General features: G+C 32.6%; 4 protein-coding genes across 7 annotated transcripts in view; 1 reads left to right on the top strand and 3 right to left on the bottom strand.

Annotated features, from left to right (window-relative positions):
• Positions 1 to 1,484: 1,484 nt before the first annotated feature.
• Positions 1,485 to 4,889, bottom strand: LOC108767864 (uncharacterized). Of its 2 annotated transcripts, XM_018517949.1 has the most exons (5): positions 4,776 to 4,889; positions 3,634 to 3,881; positions 2,856 to 3,001; positions 2,205 to 2,323; positions 1,485 to 1,507 (listed from the first exon to the last, which is right to left on the bottom strand). In XM_018517949.1, the coding sequence occupies exons 1-5, from the start codon at positions 4,828 to 4,830 to the stop codon at positions 1,503 to 1,505; spliced, it is 573 nt and encodes a 190-aa protein (XP_018373451.1). In that variant the 5' UTR covers positions 4,831 to 4,889; the 3' UTR covers positions 1,485 to 1,502. The 2 variants fall into 2 exon arrangements, with proteins under 2 accessions (XP_018373451.1, XP_018373450.1); XM_018517948.1 differs by lacking the exon at positions 1,485 to 1,507 and having other exon boundaries at positions 2,156 to 2,323.
• Positions 4,890 to 6,146: 1,257 nt separating this feature from the next.
• On the top strand, positions 6,147 to 9,995 carry Echs1 (Enoyl-CoA hydratase, short chain 1). Its single transcript, XM_018517987.1, has 7 exons — positions 6,147 to 6,313; positions 8,281 to 8,487; positions 8,634 to 8,758; positions 8,842 to 9,046; positions 9,289 to 9,408; positions 9,498 to 9,565; positions 9,651 to 9,995. Exons 1-7 carry the CDS (start codon positions 6,214 to 6,216, stop codon positions 9,714 to 9,716), a joined length of 891 nt encoding a protein of 296 aa, XP_018373489.1. The 5' UTR covers positions 6,147 to 6,213; the 3' UTR covers positions 9,717 to 9,995.
• A 38-nt stretch (positions 9,996 to 10,033) lies between these two features.
• Positions 10,034 to 15,274, bottom strand: part of LOC108767877 (uncharacterized) — a 47,969-nt gene continuing 42,728 nt past the window's right edge. For 2 of the 3 annotated variants that reach the window (XM_018517989.1, XM_018517988.1), the window contains exons 2-3: positions 12,445 to 12,965; positions 10,034 to 11,771 (exon numbers count right to left, since the gene is read on the bottom strand). In XM_018517989.1, coding sequence (XP_018373491.1) covers positions 11,581 to 11,771; positions 12,445 to 12,907 — 654 coding nt within the window. In that variant the 5' untranslated portion in view covers positions 12,908 to 12,965 and the 3' untranslated portion in view covers positions 10,034 to 11,580. Of the gene's footprint in view, positions 11,772 to 12,444; positions 12,966 to 13,714; positions 13,782 to 15,274 lie in introns of those variants that run through there. The other variant, XM_018517990.1, reaches the window with a different exon arrangement.
• The window catches only part of LOC108767875 (glutamic acid-rich protein), a 55,908-nt gene continuing 54,436 nt past the window's right edge, over positions 13,803 to 15,274 (bottom strand). Inside the window, exon 8 of the mRNA XM_018517982.1 lies at positions 13,803 to 14,195. The gene's annotated coding sequence lies outside the window, so the exon portion shown is untranslated. The remainder of the gene's footprint in view (positions 14,196 to 15,274) is intronic.

The following is a 15,274-nucleotide window of genomic DNA, read 5'->3' as shown; positions in this document are numbered from 1 at the left end:
TGTAAATAAATATTTGTTCAGTAAAAAAAAAGATTGTTAAATCAAATTAATAATTCTTGTATCAAATAAATATATCTTTATATTTAATAAATATTTAGTTGGCAGTGTTCAACTAAATATTTATTAAAAATTGACTATATTTTTTTCAGTGCAAGAGCGAAGTAAATTTTTTGTATGTGTGGAGTGAGTCGGAGTTCCGGGGGACGCGTGTGAAGAAGTCTAAAAAAAAATTTCGAACGAAGAAATCCTCCTCCGAAAGGGAAATGGAAATATTTATAGATCTACACTTATAATATACAATACAAATAAACAAATGAATAAAATACACGAATACTTATTTTGCTATTCTTCATTTTTTTATTGAGAATGTAGTTCGTCGAATGTTATTTGTATTTAAATTCATTCATAAGCTCGACTAGCAGAAACGGCGGATTTTGCGCGGCTCGTAAAAATGTATCTTTACTCGTTAAAAATTTAGATTAACTGTAGCTTGACATGTGTGGAATTCCACACATGTCAAATTCATATCTGTGGAATCCTCCACCATTCCACATACAGTTCGCCGTCCCTGAGTGTTGTTGAGTGTATCGTTTACACGCAATTGGTGCGATGCGAAGCTGCACCCAGTGTATCCCAAGAGAATATTAAATTGAATATTCCAGCATATTCGACACGTTGATTATTCTAATAGGTCGAGCATAAAGTTGACTTGTCTATGGCCGGTATTCATAGTCAATTCTTATTTCAAGATCGTCTTAAGTAATGTCTTAAGACGCTAATGCAGCTCTCTGATTGGTTCGTAACTTCTTAAGACCGTACTTAAGACGGTCTTGAATATAAGATCTGACTATGAATACCGGCCTATGAGTGGTTTATACATATTTACGCGATATAGCCATTAGATTTTGCAGTTATGTTTGTTCGTGTTTTTGCATAATCATCATGCGATATCCTTTCATTTCTAAAAACATTACCGGTGACCTATAATACGTAAAGATCGGAGGACTTTGTTATCGCTGCAGTTATGCTAACCATTTGTCCATATTATAACTTCTATCGCAAAAACTGAATCATAATAATTAGATGTACTTCTAGGTTTCAAGCGACTTTTAAAACGGCCTGAAATAGCTGTCAAAATTGTTTACTGCATAGTTAATATGTCAATAAGTAACTTGAAAATTTCTATTATGCAATGTCATGGTAGGGACAAGGGGTTATCGACGAAATTATCGCATTATATATCGTATCTTTGGAATAAAAATAGATTGCAAAAAGTCGCGCGTATATATATAAAATGCATACATTCTACCGCCGTTGCACGATTAAATTAAGATATATCACATAGCAATGAAAAATCCGCTCGAACGAATTACATAATTTATTTAAACAACGTAAATTAAATAACAAGCAACAACAACAAATTCACGTAGAATGCATCGTGAGTTTTCATCAATGGAGAACGTTCGGTAAGATTTAATAAAACTGCACCCCCGACTTTCTTCTCATTCTGAAATCAATTAAGATACATGTTTTTATCATGCGGCAACGATCATTCGGCAAATGCAAGCTAAATTAAATCGGTTTTTGGATTTATATCTTTTTTTACCAATGTAGTTTAATTTTAATTTAAGTTCAACTGGCTCTCCATGTTTTTTTAGTTCTAAGAATTAGAAAAAGATGAAGAGTAAATTGAACTGAGTTTAAAATTAATTTTCACGTTGGCAGAAATGTGCGTTAAAATAATTTAATTGATTTTTTAAATTAAATACATTTAATCAATCACGAAATATATTAATTGCATCTCTTGATCTCTACGATTGCATTTGCTGTAAACATGTCTAATATCAAAAAGAGCTTTGTGAGACAACACCACCGATTGTACCAGCGAGAAACTCGAGCTACAATTATATTTACGATATAACTGTCACACTTTAATAAAAGAACGATAGGATTTTTCAAATGAAAATCTGTCTATGGCGATTGTCGGTCGACATAACTCATTGAGTAGAATGCTTAAAATCGACGCATAAGAAACGACTTTAAGATATCTTAAAGTTGTCTTGTGTGTTGATTTTAGACATTCTACTCTCATTGGGAATTCCGTGAAAGTTTTCGAGAAGCGACCAGAAAATAAGACAATGTTTACTCAGTCCCTTTATTAAGCTAGCACATACTGGTATCTCACAGTTCGTCGTTTGCCTTACGATATGTTTGCTTCGGCACGAAAACAACTTCGTCCCCGTAGCTTTCCACGTACGCTGACCTCTTTCTTCTGTCACTTCCTGGATCGGCGTCGATGAGAGCTATACTCGATCTAGTCGATCTAATAAATAAAAGTGTATCATTGCTTGAAATATATTATTAAAATTTTCATTGTACTTCGTGAAAATATGTACTCTATAACTAAGCCGACATTAATTTTTCTTTATAAAAACATTAACCTTGATTTAATATTGAAATTACTGAACATTATTTAATTTTGGAAGAATAACTTTATGAGATGAAAACAGAGAGCAACAGTTTATTTTTTAATTAATTTATATATTATAGTATTATAACAGAGAAGAAATAGTATCTATGTTCAAGAGGATCAAAGTTCTTTACTTAAGATCTTTACTAGATGTGAAAACTTGTGTTTTTCACAAATTAATGTTTTATCAAAGGATATTGCCAATTTTCTTTTCAAATTTTCATTTCACGTATCGTAATAATTGCCAATTTTCTTTTCAATTTTCGTTTCACACAAGAAACTCAATCTCAGCAGCATCTCTATTAAGCTTATGAATAATTGAAAAAGCGTAGCAATCAACATTTATATCGAAAGTAAGTTGAATTAATGACGAAACAGCAATTACCTCTTCTTATTTCCATTAAGATCCGCCGATACCGTAAGATCACGCGGTCTCGAGAAGTCACACTCTAACGTAAAAGCGGCGTCACCTGGTGTTAACAACTCGTCGTCGTGCTGAATCACCACGATGTTGCTGTATTTGTCACCATTCTTTCACCGAGACAAAAAAAATGTACAGAAAATTTTGAATGGTATAAATAATCCACATCTTAAACCATAAGTTATTTTAAAGTACATCCATTAAATAGTGATTAAAGCTCTCTAATCTATCTTACGAATAATTTCTCGTAATAGAGATAGAAAGTAATTGTAAGATATACTATTAAAGAATTATAAAACACACACACACACACATTAAGAGAAACAATTTAAAAAAATCCCTTATAAAAGTTGAATTTCCTGTTTTATCATTTATTTAGGTTAACAAATAAAAATATGAGAGAAATTGTAGAAATAAAAAATCACAAGATAATATATATTTGAAAATATAATGTACAAGTTATACTTTCTTTTACCAGCTATGATATTTCGTCGTTATGTCGTTTATAAGGTACAATGATTTACGATGAAGAAAATGTCACGATTTAGAAAATTGCAAAAAATTGTATGGTAGCTTGTCACTCTTTAGAAAGATATAATTTAAAAGGAAATGAAAGGTTTCGGAAGAAAGAGAGAATCACGTTTTCTTTCTACTTAAATGACTTGTTTTGCTCATAAGGCTAATAAATAATAGTTTCGAGAAGAAGAAATTAATAGGACAAACAAAAGTTTAAGTAACGTACCCTTTCAGTGTCGCATTTGTTCAAAGGGATGCTCATGGTGAAGCTTCTACCGCGAACTGGGTCGAGGAAACAGGACGGTTCTCGGGAATAAAAGTTACCCTGCGTGTAGATCACCCCTGAGAAGTCCTTTGTAGTTTTGAGCTCGACGGTCATTCTTTCAGCGCCGCATCGCAACCCCACGCGATCGTAGCCATCGGTGGATGCACCTATCTGCATGTCTTTAGACAGATCTTGCTGCCAGATCTCTTCTGTAATTGATAGCTAGTTTTAGACTTTATTCTCGATCTTTTATAAGCTCACCGTTGTTTACTGTAAAGTAATTTATAACTGAGTAATATTATCATAAAATAATTTAAAACGGAGTAATTGAAATAAAGTTTAATAAAAGTTGGAAACGAAAGTGCAACAGCGATTTATTCCACTCTTGTGAAAACTTGGGAAGGAAATAATTTTAAATGAAAAAAAGATTAAACTTGGGAAGGAAATAATTTTAAATGGAAAGAAAATGAAGAAAGCACTCTGAATCTGTATTCTTAAGTACAATTCCTTGAAATACATATTTGACCGGTTAAAAGTTCATTATTTCAATCTAAAAAAAATATATTCTCACCGTGTTAATATTAAAATTATATAACAGTGTTAAATCCATATCTATATTTTTTAAAGTGATGATATTATTTAGTATGTCATTAATAAATTCATGATTACGTACATTTTTTAATTTGAAAAAAGTCATCAGTTCATAACAATTCAAATAACATTTTTAATGAGAGAACAAACTTTTAATATTTTTTTATTACACTGAAAAAAAATCGTAATTTCAAAGAAATATCACTTTGCTCGTATTCAAAAAAATTATTTCTTTGGATCAATGAAAATGTCTTTAAAAATAAGATATTATGCTTTCAAAGAAATAAGATATTGTATTTCTAAAGAAATTTTTATCGATCCAAAGAAATAATTTTTTTTTAATACCAGCAAATAGATATTTCTTTAAAATTAAGATTTTTTTTCAGTGTATTATAATCAAAATTATTTAAAAAGCACAGAATTTTATTTGATGATTTAATGTCTCGTTTTCGATAAAAACTCCCTTATCATCTCAGACTAATGGATCACAACGAAATCGCAATGTATCTCACCTGCATTGCTCATCTTAGTGTTTGCTAAGAACGCGAGAAGTAGAATCGAACGCATGGTCCCGTGGAAACGGTAAGTGTGGACGAACGACCGTGAACTGGCGATAAACTCAAGTTCGCTCAATGCCAAGATACCAACATGCCGTCTGCCACCGTTACCTGTCTCGGGGTGACTTTCTTCCCTCTCCACCCTCTCCTCCCCACTTTAATTCGCATCCGAATCGGATACTTTCACCGCGTGATGAGACGATCATCTTTTTCACTTTTTCTTCCTTTTTTCTTTGTATATCATAGTCATCGCATGGATCATCGATCATTGTCGCGGCTCATTGATTCGGAACTGCAGGCTCAAGCGCTGTTCGTTTTTATAAACTCACGCAAATTATTTACGTATTAATTTAATATTGATTTACAAGAAACGCCGCTTTTTCCTGCGGTTATACAACAGGAATTATTTTTTATCAGGTTTTCTATTGTCAAGAATAATTACATATGACGTAAATTCTTATATTTCACCTTTCTTATAAAAATCTTATTTTAATTATAAAAATATATATTTTTTGATTCTGTACTTTGTGAATATATATATATATATATTTCTTACATGGAAATTCAAAAAATTTTTGGAAAATGAGGAATTTGAGAAATTTTTGAAATTATGAGTGAATAAATCTTATCCTCATATTTTAATTATTAATGCAAATTATTTACGTATTAAATAATTTATCGCATCGATTTACAAGAAAATAAGATGGCTTTTTTCCGCAATTGTACAATAAAATCTAGAAATTACTCGAGAAATTATTATTTTTATTGATTTCTATTTTTAAGAATAATTACAAATGAGATAAATTGTCATATTTCATTTTTTTAATAAAAATTTATTTTAAATATAAAAAGATATATATTCTCTTTTAATTTATACTTTTTGTAGAACATTGTCTTATATGGAAATACAAAAAAAAAATCTTAAAAAATAGGAAACTTCTTGGAATTTGAGAAAATTTTTGAAATTTTAGTTATTACAATCTCATTGCTGTTCATGTTCTTCTGATATTTTAATTACTAACAATAATTATATACAATTATCAATAAATATACATCATTACGCTGATATATATATTATGTATAATGTTTCTTGAGTATATATACGATAGATATGAATGTTACATATAACTTTAATAAAAAAGGAACAATCGGCATATTGTTTCGCCATTAGTTTTCCTACGATTTGAATACGAATTCTCGAATTTGCGGATTCAACTGTTTGGACACTAAAACGCGGGTAATTCGAACGTTATATTATATTTCTAGCTTTAGTTGGAAGTATAAGAACCCAGTGATATTTTCGCTGATAGTTGGCAGGATTGCGCGATATTATCAACCAGCCTATGAACTTGGGTCGTAATTTACATTTATTCACGGACACTTAACTATCATCATGTCTGTCAGTCGTGTGTCGCAGATTCTATTCTCTCGCGTGTCGCACGCAGCCCGAAAACCGCAGCAATTCGCCGCGCCTGTTTTCAGGTATTATTCCTGTAAGTACCAAATATACCTGCGAACACAGATCCCTTCTCCGTCGGGTCACCGGTTGTCACCAGCCGGGACAGCTGGTGGTAACGTCAGAAACGCCGGTTTCGTGGGGAACACCCGGTATAATCGCTGCACTACGCTACAAAACTTGTTTCTGAGGCTACGAAAAAAATATGTTTATATACTGCTATTAAATTCGAGTACATTAAGTGCCTGAGTGCCGTTATTCACTGCGAGTACTGAAAATCTATAATTATACGTGAATAACGGCAGCCCAAAATAGTTTCCTCATAATTATTTTTTGTAACATTATTATACATATATTTATATGCATATGACTTGCGACTCGCAATATCACACGGTTTTAAGAAGAAACTTAATTATTTGCCAGATTTATATGTATTAGTAATGATAATATTACTATATGTGACAAAACATGTTTATTATATTGCTTTTAAAAAAAAATTGCAAGTTACCTCGGATGCACATATTTATACAGGGTGGGGAAAAAGTATGGAAGCAAACAATTATTTCCGAAACTATTCATTTTTCGACAAAATGTCTTAGATTACATTGAGAATTACTTAAGTAATTCTCAATGTAATCTAAGACATTTTGTCGAAAAATGAATAGTTTCGGAAATAATTGTTTGCTTCCATACTTTTTCCCCACCCAATATATCAAAAAAAAAGATAAATTTGATATAATTTAATATTATTATAATATAAATTTTATGAATTTTTTACTCATGTATATAACACTTTTGTATTATTTATACTTTTGTAATCTTGTTTTGATTTTCAAATTATGACTTTAAAATTAGTTATCTCATGTGATAAGGCGATTCTTAATTTATGACTGTAAAGGAGTTCATAGAGATTAATAAGCCTTAATAAGCCAAGTAGAAAACACGCCGTTTCATTGTTTTTCTTCGAATGCATGAATATAACTCAAGCGTGCAAAGCTGTTTTTGATATTTTTCAGAATTTATAATTTATGTATTAAATAATATTTATTTATTTCGAGAAGAAATAAAAGACAATTCATGTTAAAGTGATGTAACAAACAATAAAAAGATTTTCTGATAAAATTATTCATTAACAATGTTTGTGATTTGCTAAAAACAAAATTATCTTTAAATTAGCTAATAAACAAAAAACCTCCGTTCTTTTTGAGATACCTTGTATATGAAACAGACCTTGTTATACGTTGCTCAATATATTCTCGTGGTTATCTTCATGTTGATACTCGTTCTTGATTACATAATATACATAGAAAGTTAAGGCTCGCTTCCACTAAGATCTAGAAAAAGATAAATAGGAAGTTGAACCGAATTAATCTTACATTTGTGGAACCTAAAACGTTGAACATAATAAAACTACTTTAAATATCCGATATATATAAATAAATGATTATTTTTGAAAAAACATCAAACACACCGTGCATTGTTAATTAATTCTATCAAAACATATAGTTACAAATAATACACTAGAAAAAGATTCCATTTTTCCATTCCAGCCGGTATTATTATTTTAATATAATTATTAATATATCCTTTTTTATAGTTGGGCATTAATTATACACAACAAATATGCGAATCATTAAAAGCGAGCATATTATAACTCCAATAACAATTATATATTTCGGCTACATTTTACATTAATGTAATAATTAATTTTTTTTATTAGCAAAAATTTTGTTATTATTTACTGTACCTGAATAAATTGTATATTTTACTGTCATTATGGAAATGATACATTCTAATTTTTTTTTATAACACGTAATCTCAATGCAAAATGATCTTGTTTGCTTTTTATGTCATCATTTTAGGAACTAATCACGAACTAATTATTCTCTAATAAATTCTTTTATTTTTCTTATTCTTTAATAAAAAGTATTTTTTAATTTTTTTAAATAAAAAAATAACTTTTTATTTTTTAAATAAAAAACCCTGCTCTGATGTGATTTATAGGTTCAACTGGCAATTATGAGTTCCTCAAACTAGAGACTGTAGGTGAGAAGAAGAATGTAGGCGTTGTTACCTTAAACAGGCCAAAAGCTTTAAATGCTTTGTGTAATCAGTTAATGACCGAAATAGGTCAAGCTTTGGAACATTTCAATTCGGATTCGTCTATCGCTGCCATTGTCCTTACCGGAAGTGAAAAGGCATTCGCTGCTGGTAAGATTACACGAACTTTATTTTACATACTGCTTTTTAAATATATTCTTCAGGAAATTATTCTTCGGCAAATTCGGGATATTGGTCCCCTTTTATTATCTTTATATATTATAATATAAAAAAATATATTAATTGTATTCTCATAGGTGCCGATATCAAGGAAATGAAGGATAACTCGTACGCATCAAATTTGAAGTTAAACTTTATAGCTGGCTGGAATGTAGTTGCTAAAAGCAGAAAGCCCATAATTGCTGCTGTAAATGGTTACGCTGTAAGTAATGCCTTCGGTTGTCATCGAGTGATGCTGAAAACAAAGATGAATAGTTGAATAACATGTACTTCCGTTTTTCATAGTTGGGTGGAGGAAATGAACTAGCAATGATGTGCGATATTATTTACGCCGGTGATAAAGCCAAATTCGGCCAACCAGAAATTGCCATCGGCACCATTCCCGGAGCAGGCGGCACTCAGAGATTAACCAGGGTCATCGGCAAAAGTAAAGCTATGGAAATGATACTCACTGGTAATATGATTTCCGCGGAAGAAGCTGAGAAAAGCGGTAAGTTTGCATTAATAAAAATCAGAGTTAACACTTGCAACCGGAAGGAATTTAAGTTACTTCATTAATTTAAATATAAATTCTATTTGAAAATTGTTTTTATATATTTGAGTTTTTATGTTGAATTATTTTTAACGATTTTTCATTAATTTCAATCTTAATATTCTGTTATTACTTATATTTTTTAAAACGTTTAGTGTATTAAAAAAGAGTAAGTTTTATTTTTTTTTAATCTTATCTAGGTCTAGTTAGCAAAGTATTTCCAGCTGACAAAGTCGTCGAAGAAGCAGTGAAATTGGGCGAAAAAATCGCATCTCACTCACAGTTGATTGTCGCGATAGCCAAAGAATCTGTTAATGCTGGTAAAAAGAATATATAAAGAATTACTTAAGTAATTCTCAATGTAATCCAATAGTTCGTAACATATCTAATTATGATTTATTAATTTTAGCATACGAAACCACATTGCAACAAGGACTTCTGTTTGAACAAAGATTGTTTCACAGCACTTTCTCTCTGGTGAGAAATCCTTTTATGATTATCAATAATCTAAATTCGATGAAAAAATAGATTCATTAATAAGTTAAAATTTCCTTTCATTCAGGCGGACAGAAAGGAAGGAATGGCAGCTTTCCTGGAGAAACGTTCGCCGAGATATACAAACCAATAGATTTAAGTTATCTATATCTGCAAGAGGAAAGGGATACAAGTGTCAATGAATATTTTTTAAATATTTTTATACTGCATTTTTGTAATGAAAATCCCTGTCTAACATGTCTTGCCTTTTAGCTGATTGATAGATTTTTCTATCAAGAATTGAAGAAACTTCCTAAAAAAAGGGAAAATGTTCATTTAATGTTCGTTAATTAAGAGGTTAGACATAAGATATTATCTGTTATATTTGTTACGACATATACACATCTATGCTGCAATAAACTTTTGCATAAAACGATGCGATAATTAATTAATGCAAGAACAAGCGCAACGTCCAAATGAGATTTTTTATTCGAGTATATTTCTGCTCTTACATAAGGTGGATCTCGAGTATAATACATTTAAAGCTAATATATAGCGTTGCAGTTAATATTAAAAAGAATAATAATTATTATATTATTATTACTATATAGTAGAAAGTGGAGATTAGATGAGAATACGTGAATCGTTATCGACATCGCTTGGATGACGTTATTTATAATACTAGCGAGATATCTCGAAAAATGGTAGGAACAACAGGATTTCGGTAAACATCAACATAGCTTAAGTTAGAGTGAAAAAAAAATGCAATGTGTCACACTTAAACGACGTAATCCAGTAAGTTCCTTACATGCATGTACATGCGTTCCTGCATGTAATGAGAAACCTTAAGGCTGTGAATTTTCGTGAACTGGTAGTAAAAATAGTTAAAAAATTATTTCATTTTTGAGTTCATTATAAAGAAGCGATATCAAATTTTGTCAGTAAGAAAATCGACCAGGTCTCACGGGTATACGTCTTAGCATCGTTGACTAGCTAATACTAACCGGTGCGCACATTGTACGCACCTCTTTTACGCTTATTACAGATCACCCATAACTGCCGCATTCTTACATTAAGAGAAAAATTAAACTAACTACCCTTAAATACTACATACGTATTCGTATTTCGCTGCCTCCGTTTTTTATTTTTTACATTGCCTTTAAGTACGTGTCAGAAGATGGGAGTTACATTATCGGGTACATCGATCGTTACATTTTAGGTCGGAAAGTTTTAAGAAGTTCCTCCGATATTTCAAAAAAAAAAAATATATATATATACAGCGAAATTATTCAGATGAGAGAGATCCCTAAATAGCTTGTCCTAGCTACTCCCTCGTTTTTCTTTCTTTTCAAAGCTTGTAAGTCCATATCATTTCAAATAATAAAGTAAAGCCATACAGCACAGAATTTGTAGCGATATCGCTGCAAAATCTGCAACATGCAATGTTGCAGCAGTGTTGCTGCAACTTTTATGCAACTTATGCTGTAGAGGTGCGAATTATTATTTCATCGTTCCAATATCTGCTAATCTAAATACTTACTGAAATTGAGCTACGAGAAATTAAATTTCAAATGTAAAATAACATCAGTTTTTATCGTTCGTCAAAATCGAAAATCGTACGTTTTTTCGCGTTTATTGAATTCTTATTGAATCGAATTCTTATCCTGAATTTTCCTTACTTTTTAATTTAAGAAAGATATATTGTCTGGTTTTTTAAGGCCCGCAATAAATATGTCCGATGATATGTCGTAGCAAATAAAAATGCTGGTCCGAAATTTGTACATTAAATCTCTTGGTCCTCGTTCTTGTACGCGGATCGAATTCTGGGAACCTCTTAAAATTCGACGAATGGATCGTCTCGGGGGAGAGGGAGAGGTGAAGATGATTGGTTTTATGTTTTATGTATATCACAGTTGCAAGCTCTGCCTCGTTAATTACGCTGGTAAAAATTATCGAGATGACGGAGAATATAAAGTATCGGTACTCTCTCTCTTCGCGCTGGGGTTCCTGCCACAGATTTATCGTTTATTGCGATTTTTCATGGTGAAGCGTCTCCAGAAGTTGCTGCTCTTCTTCGTGGGCGTCGCGGTGGGCGCCTCGTATGCATAGCTGGACTCATCATCCGTATCCTGGGCGCTGGACGCCTCTCTGGTTGGCGAGCCACCGTGTCCCGAATCTCTGTCACCATCCGTCCCATTTTTCTCCAAACCTGTAAGATATAGATTTATATAAAAATCCAAAGCAAAATCCAAAGTGGAATCTACAAATATTCTCTAAATTCTCTGGAATCTCATTCTAAAGAGTGAAAATTGAATCAGTCTTGAAAAAGAGTGGCTCAATTTTCAATTTTAAGAGTGAGATTTAACTCTTTGAAATGAGATTCACACACATTCTAAAAATTTCAGAGAATATTTTTTTACGTTTAAATTCGAAGGTATTTGTTCTGAGATTTTATAGAGATATATTAAATTAATTAATATTTGCAGGCCCAGTGGACCCGAACATTTTCTTCAACTATATTGTGAAAAATTTATAATTTTTTACAACCTTAGACAATTTTGAGTTATAATTTTATTTCTTGAATTTTGACTTCCAAAATAAGAAATCGTTCAATTACATTAACTTTAATTAAAAATACATTAATTTAAAGTACGCTAAATCCACGAATGCCAGTTGAAGAAATTTTGGAGCAAATACCGGTTAGAGTTAAAATAAATTATCTTCTATATCTTTTTTATTATACCTTGAAGACTGTTATATCTTGATACAATTATTAGATAATTGACTTTTCTAAATATTAATATCGTTAAAAATATGATCGTCAAAAGGAATAAAAAGGTGTTGAAGAATGAACTTTAATAAAATAACAGGCGATCTCTTACCACCACCACGCAGCATGTCGAGGAACGTGCTTTCAGCATTGCCACGCGTGCGTCCCTGCTTCTGGGATGGCGTGCCGAAGCTCAGGCTCTGGATATTGATCTCTGCCTTGAGTTGCTCCGGCGGTATGTCGTCCACACGAAACTCGTTCGGATCCTCGACGAAGGCCTGCTGCAGGTCACGCATGATTTTTTTGCGTATGGTCTTCTTCATAGAGAGATGCCGTTCCAGGTGTTTCACGTCGCTCTCCGTCAGCGTCTTGCTGTTGTCGCGGCGACGCGACTTCTTCTTCTTGCTGTTCTTCGGACTCTCCTCCTCCCCAGATGTAGAGCCCACCGACACGGCGCTATCGTGGCCGGGTGCCTTTTCCTCGGCTTGCCCGCGAGCGTTATCCCATTTGCTGCCGAAGCCAAAAATGTCCCGCAGATGAGGGATGTTTCGGTCCACCGTCTGTTGCCTCGCCATGTCGATTTCGGTCGTGTGGACGGCAAGAATCAGCTGTCCTTCCTTACGATTTCTTTTCCTGAAAAAAATCCGAAGGATGTGTAATTAGCTAGAGACTCTTTATCAGAATCTGGTCATGAACGATTTTGGCAAAATCCTACGAGAGAGAAATATATGTAAGAGGACAGCCTGATAAGTCAGTGACTCTTTTTAACCTGTTCTTCTTTTTAATCTGTTTTTACCAAAATTCGACATATTTTTCAATATATTAGGTGTTAAACTTAATTCCCGTTTTTCGTCTCCAAAATTGATTTGCTTCGAAGGGAAGATGAATGAATACCTTAATCAAAGTAATTTCCTCTATTTTCTACTTTATTACTAATTAATAATACTTTATTAATAATATTTTGATTAAGGTATTTCCCTTCGAAACAAATCAATTTTGGAGACGAAAAACGGCAGGAATTAAGTTTAACACCTAATAACTACCTTTTAAAAAGTCGCTGACTTATCAAACTGGCCACATATAATTTCTTCCTGTGTATATAATTATATACTATCTCTCTAACTTATACTGTCACTTATACTATCTAACTTATACTATCTCTCTAACTTGTACTATCACTCTAATTTATACTGTTTCACCCTGTAACTTTAATTAAGATATAATAATACATGCATTTTAACTTGTACTGTTTCAATCTATAACTTTATTGTAACTGTAACTTCGTTACAAGTAACGAGTTACTCCCTGGTATGTATATATATATATATATATATATATATATATACACAAAATATATGTATAAAGGAAGAAATTAGATTTACCTTTCTCTCTTACAGGGTTTTGACAAATTCGCTCGTGACCAGACTGTTATATGTCTGTATTTCTTTACGACTAGCAAATTACCATGAAATTAAGTGAAATCGATTGAGTAAATCGGAAGATATATTGCGGAAAAAATCACAGTGAAATTTCGCAACATCATTGTGATAGTGCGTCTATGAAGCGGACGAAGAAATATCGCCTCTCGAAATAATAAAGTTCACGCGATCGAGAGTTTCGCTCGGCTCGTTCTCCCCGTGGCGGCCGATCCCCGCGATTGATATCGCCCACGTTTTCCTTCTTCACCGTGCCTTCCACCATGAGAAGTCTTTTCGGTTTTATTTATAACAACTCGAGTGTGGTACCGGCCCACGGGAATTCGACTGAGATGATCGTATCCTTGCGCTGCCACTACATCTTAAGTGCCGTGAATCTGTGATGTTATCGAGGGTTTGTTCCGGATCAACTTTACATCCTTCCGCACTTAAAATGTATATATAGAACATATAAAAAAATATAGGAAAAGTAGAGAAAAAATTCTAGATCTTGATCACTTAAGATACGATAAAAATTTATCTATTATATATATAATATATATGTATAATACAATTTTTTTATTATATCCTAAATTGTCAAATTCTAGAATTTCTTTTTTATTTTTTTTATATTTTTCTCCTTCTATATTTTTTATTTTCTATATATATATTTCAATGTGTATAATAATGAAAATTTAAAAAAGTACAAAAAACAATATTTTTATCTCTTCACATTACTTTCTATATATTGACATTCGAACATTATTTTTAATTAAAAATAAAAATTAGCCATTTCGAAATACCAATGAAATCGAATTATAGCTGCGACTTTTCTTATCTCGCGATGAAATCTCCAAAACTGAGACGGATCAAAACGCGCGAGTTAAGCCCATGATGTGGGCGTGCAAAAGTCTGATCGCTTTTGCCATATGAACTGTATTTTAATCGATGCGCTGATTTAAAGTCGCGACTGTTTGCGCAAACACTGACGCACGTATGCAGCTTGCATACTTTAAATATTCTTTCACAATACACGCATATATACGAGACAGTTGGTGCCTGGCGGTGATTTATCTCCGGCTGTCCAGTCGATCGACCGTTCTCCAGTTTTCCATCGCAACGTATGGACCAACGCGACGGCGCGTGCTGCGTTTTCCGGTTAGACGGGGAACTCGTTTACGGGAGAAAAAAAATGCCATCTCCGGATATCTACGTACAGCGACAGGGATCGCGCATTGTGAATCAGTCAGCCGCGACCTGCGATCTATGGGCTGTAAACGAGGCCCTGTTTTCGAACTATCGAAAACTCTCCAACTTTATGGAACAGCCGAGATGAAATATCGAACGACGGCAGGAGGTTTAATCTCTACAGTCTATGAAAGCCTGATGAAACAACGTGCTGTAAGCATGTAGACGTAACATAAATAAAATAAAATATAATCAGAAAAGCTACGAGCCAAAACAAAACAAATTTTAACCTTTTGGCCTACAACCACGAGTGAGACTCGTGGTAAGGAGTCTGACTCG

Source organism: Trachymyrmex cornetzi, unplaced genomic scaffold (assembly GCF_001594075.2).
Source record: "Trachymyrmex cornetzi isolate Tcor2-1 unplaced genomic scaffold, Tcor1.1 scaffold73, whole genome shotgun sequence".
Classification (NCBI taxonomy): Eukaryota; Metazoa; Arthropoda; class Insecta; order Hymenoptera; family Formicidae; genus Trachymyrmex; species Trachymyrmex cornetzi.
Note: the sequence above shows the minus strand (reverse complement) of the source record. Positions and strands in the feature narration are given on the sequence as shown.

Excerpts from the sequence above, each read along its gene's own strand:
- LOC108767864 (XM_018517948.1), bottom strand. The coding sequence starts at position 4,830 with ATGCGTTCGATTCTACTTCTCGCGTTCTTAGCAAACACTAAGATGAGC. Across the intron at positions 3,882-4,775 it reads CACTAAGATGAGCAATGCAG|AAGAGATCTGGCAGCAAGAT; the intron begins GTGAGATACATT and ends TATCAATTACAG. Across the intron at positions 2,324-2,855 it reads CTTAATGGAAATAAGAAGAG|ATCGACTAGATCGAGTATAG; the intron begins GTAATTGCTGTT and ends TTTATTTATTAG.
- Echs1 (XM_018517987.1), top strand. The coding sequence starts at position 6,214 with ATGTCTGTCAGTCGTGTGTCGCAGATTCTATTCTCTCGCGTGTCGCAC. Across the intron at positions 6,314-8,280 it reads TGTTTTCAGGTATTATTCCT|GTTCAACTGGCAATTATGAG; the intron begins GTAAGTACCAAA and ends TGTGATTTATAG. Across the intron at positions 8,488-8,633 it reads TGAAAAGGCATTCGCTGCTG|GTGCCGATATCAAGGAAATG; the intron begins GTAAGATTACAC and ends GTATTCTCATAG.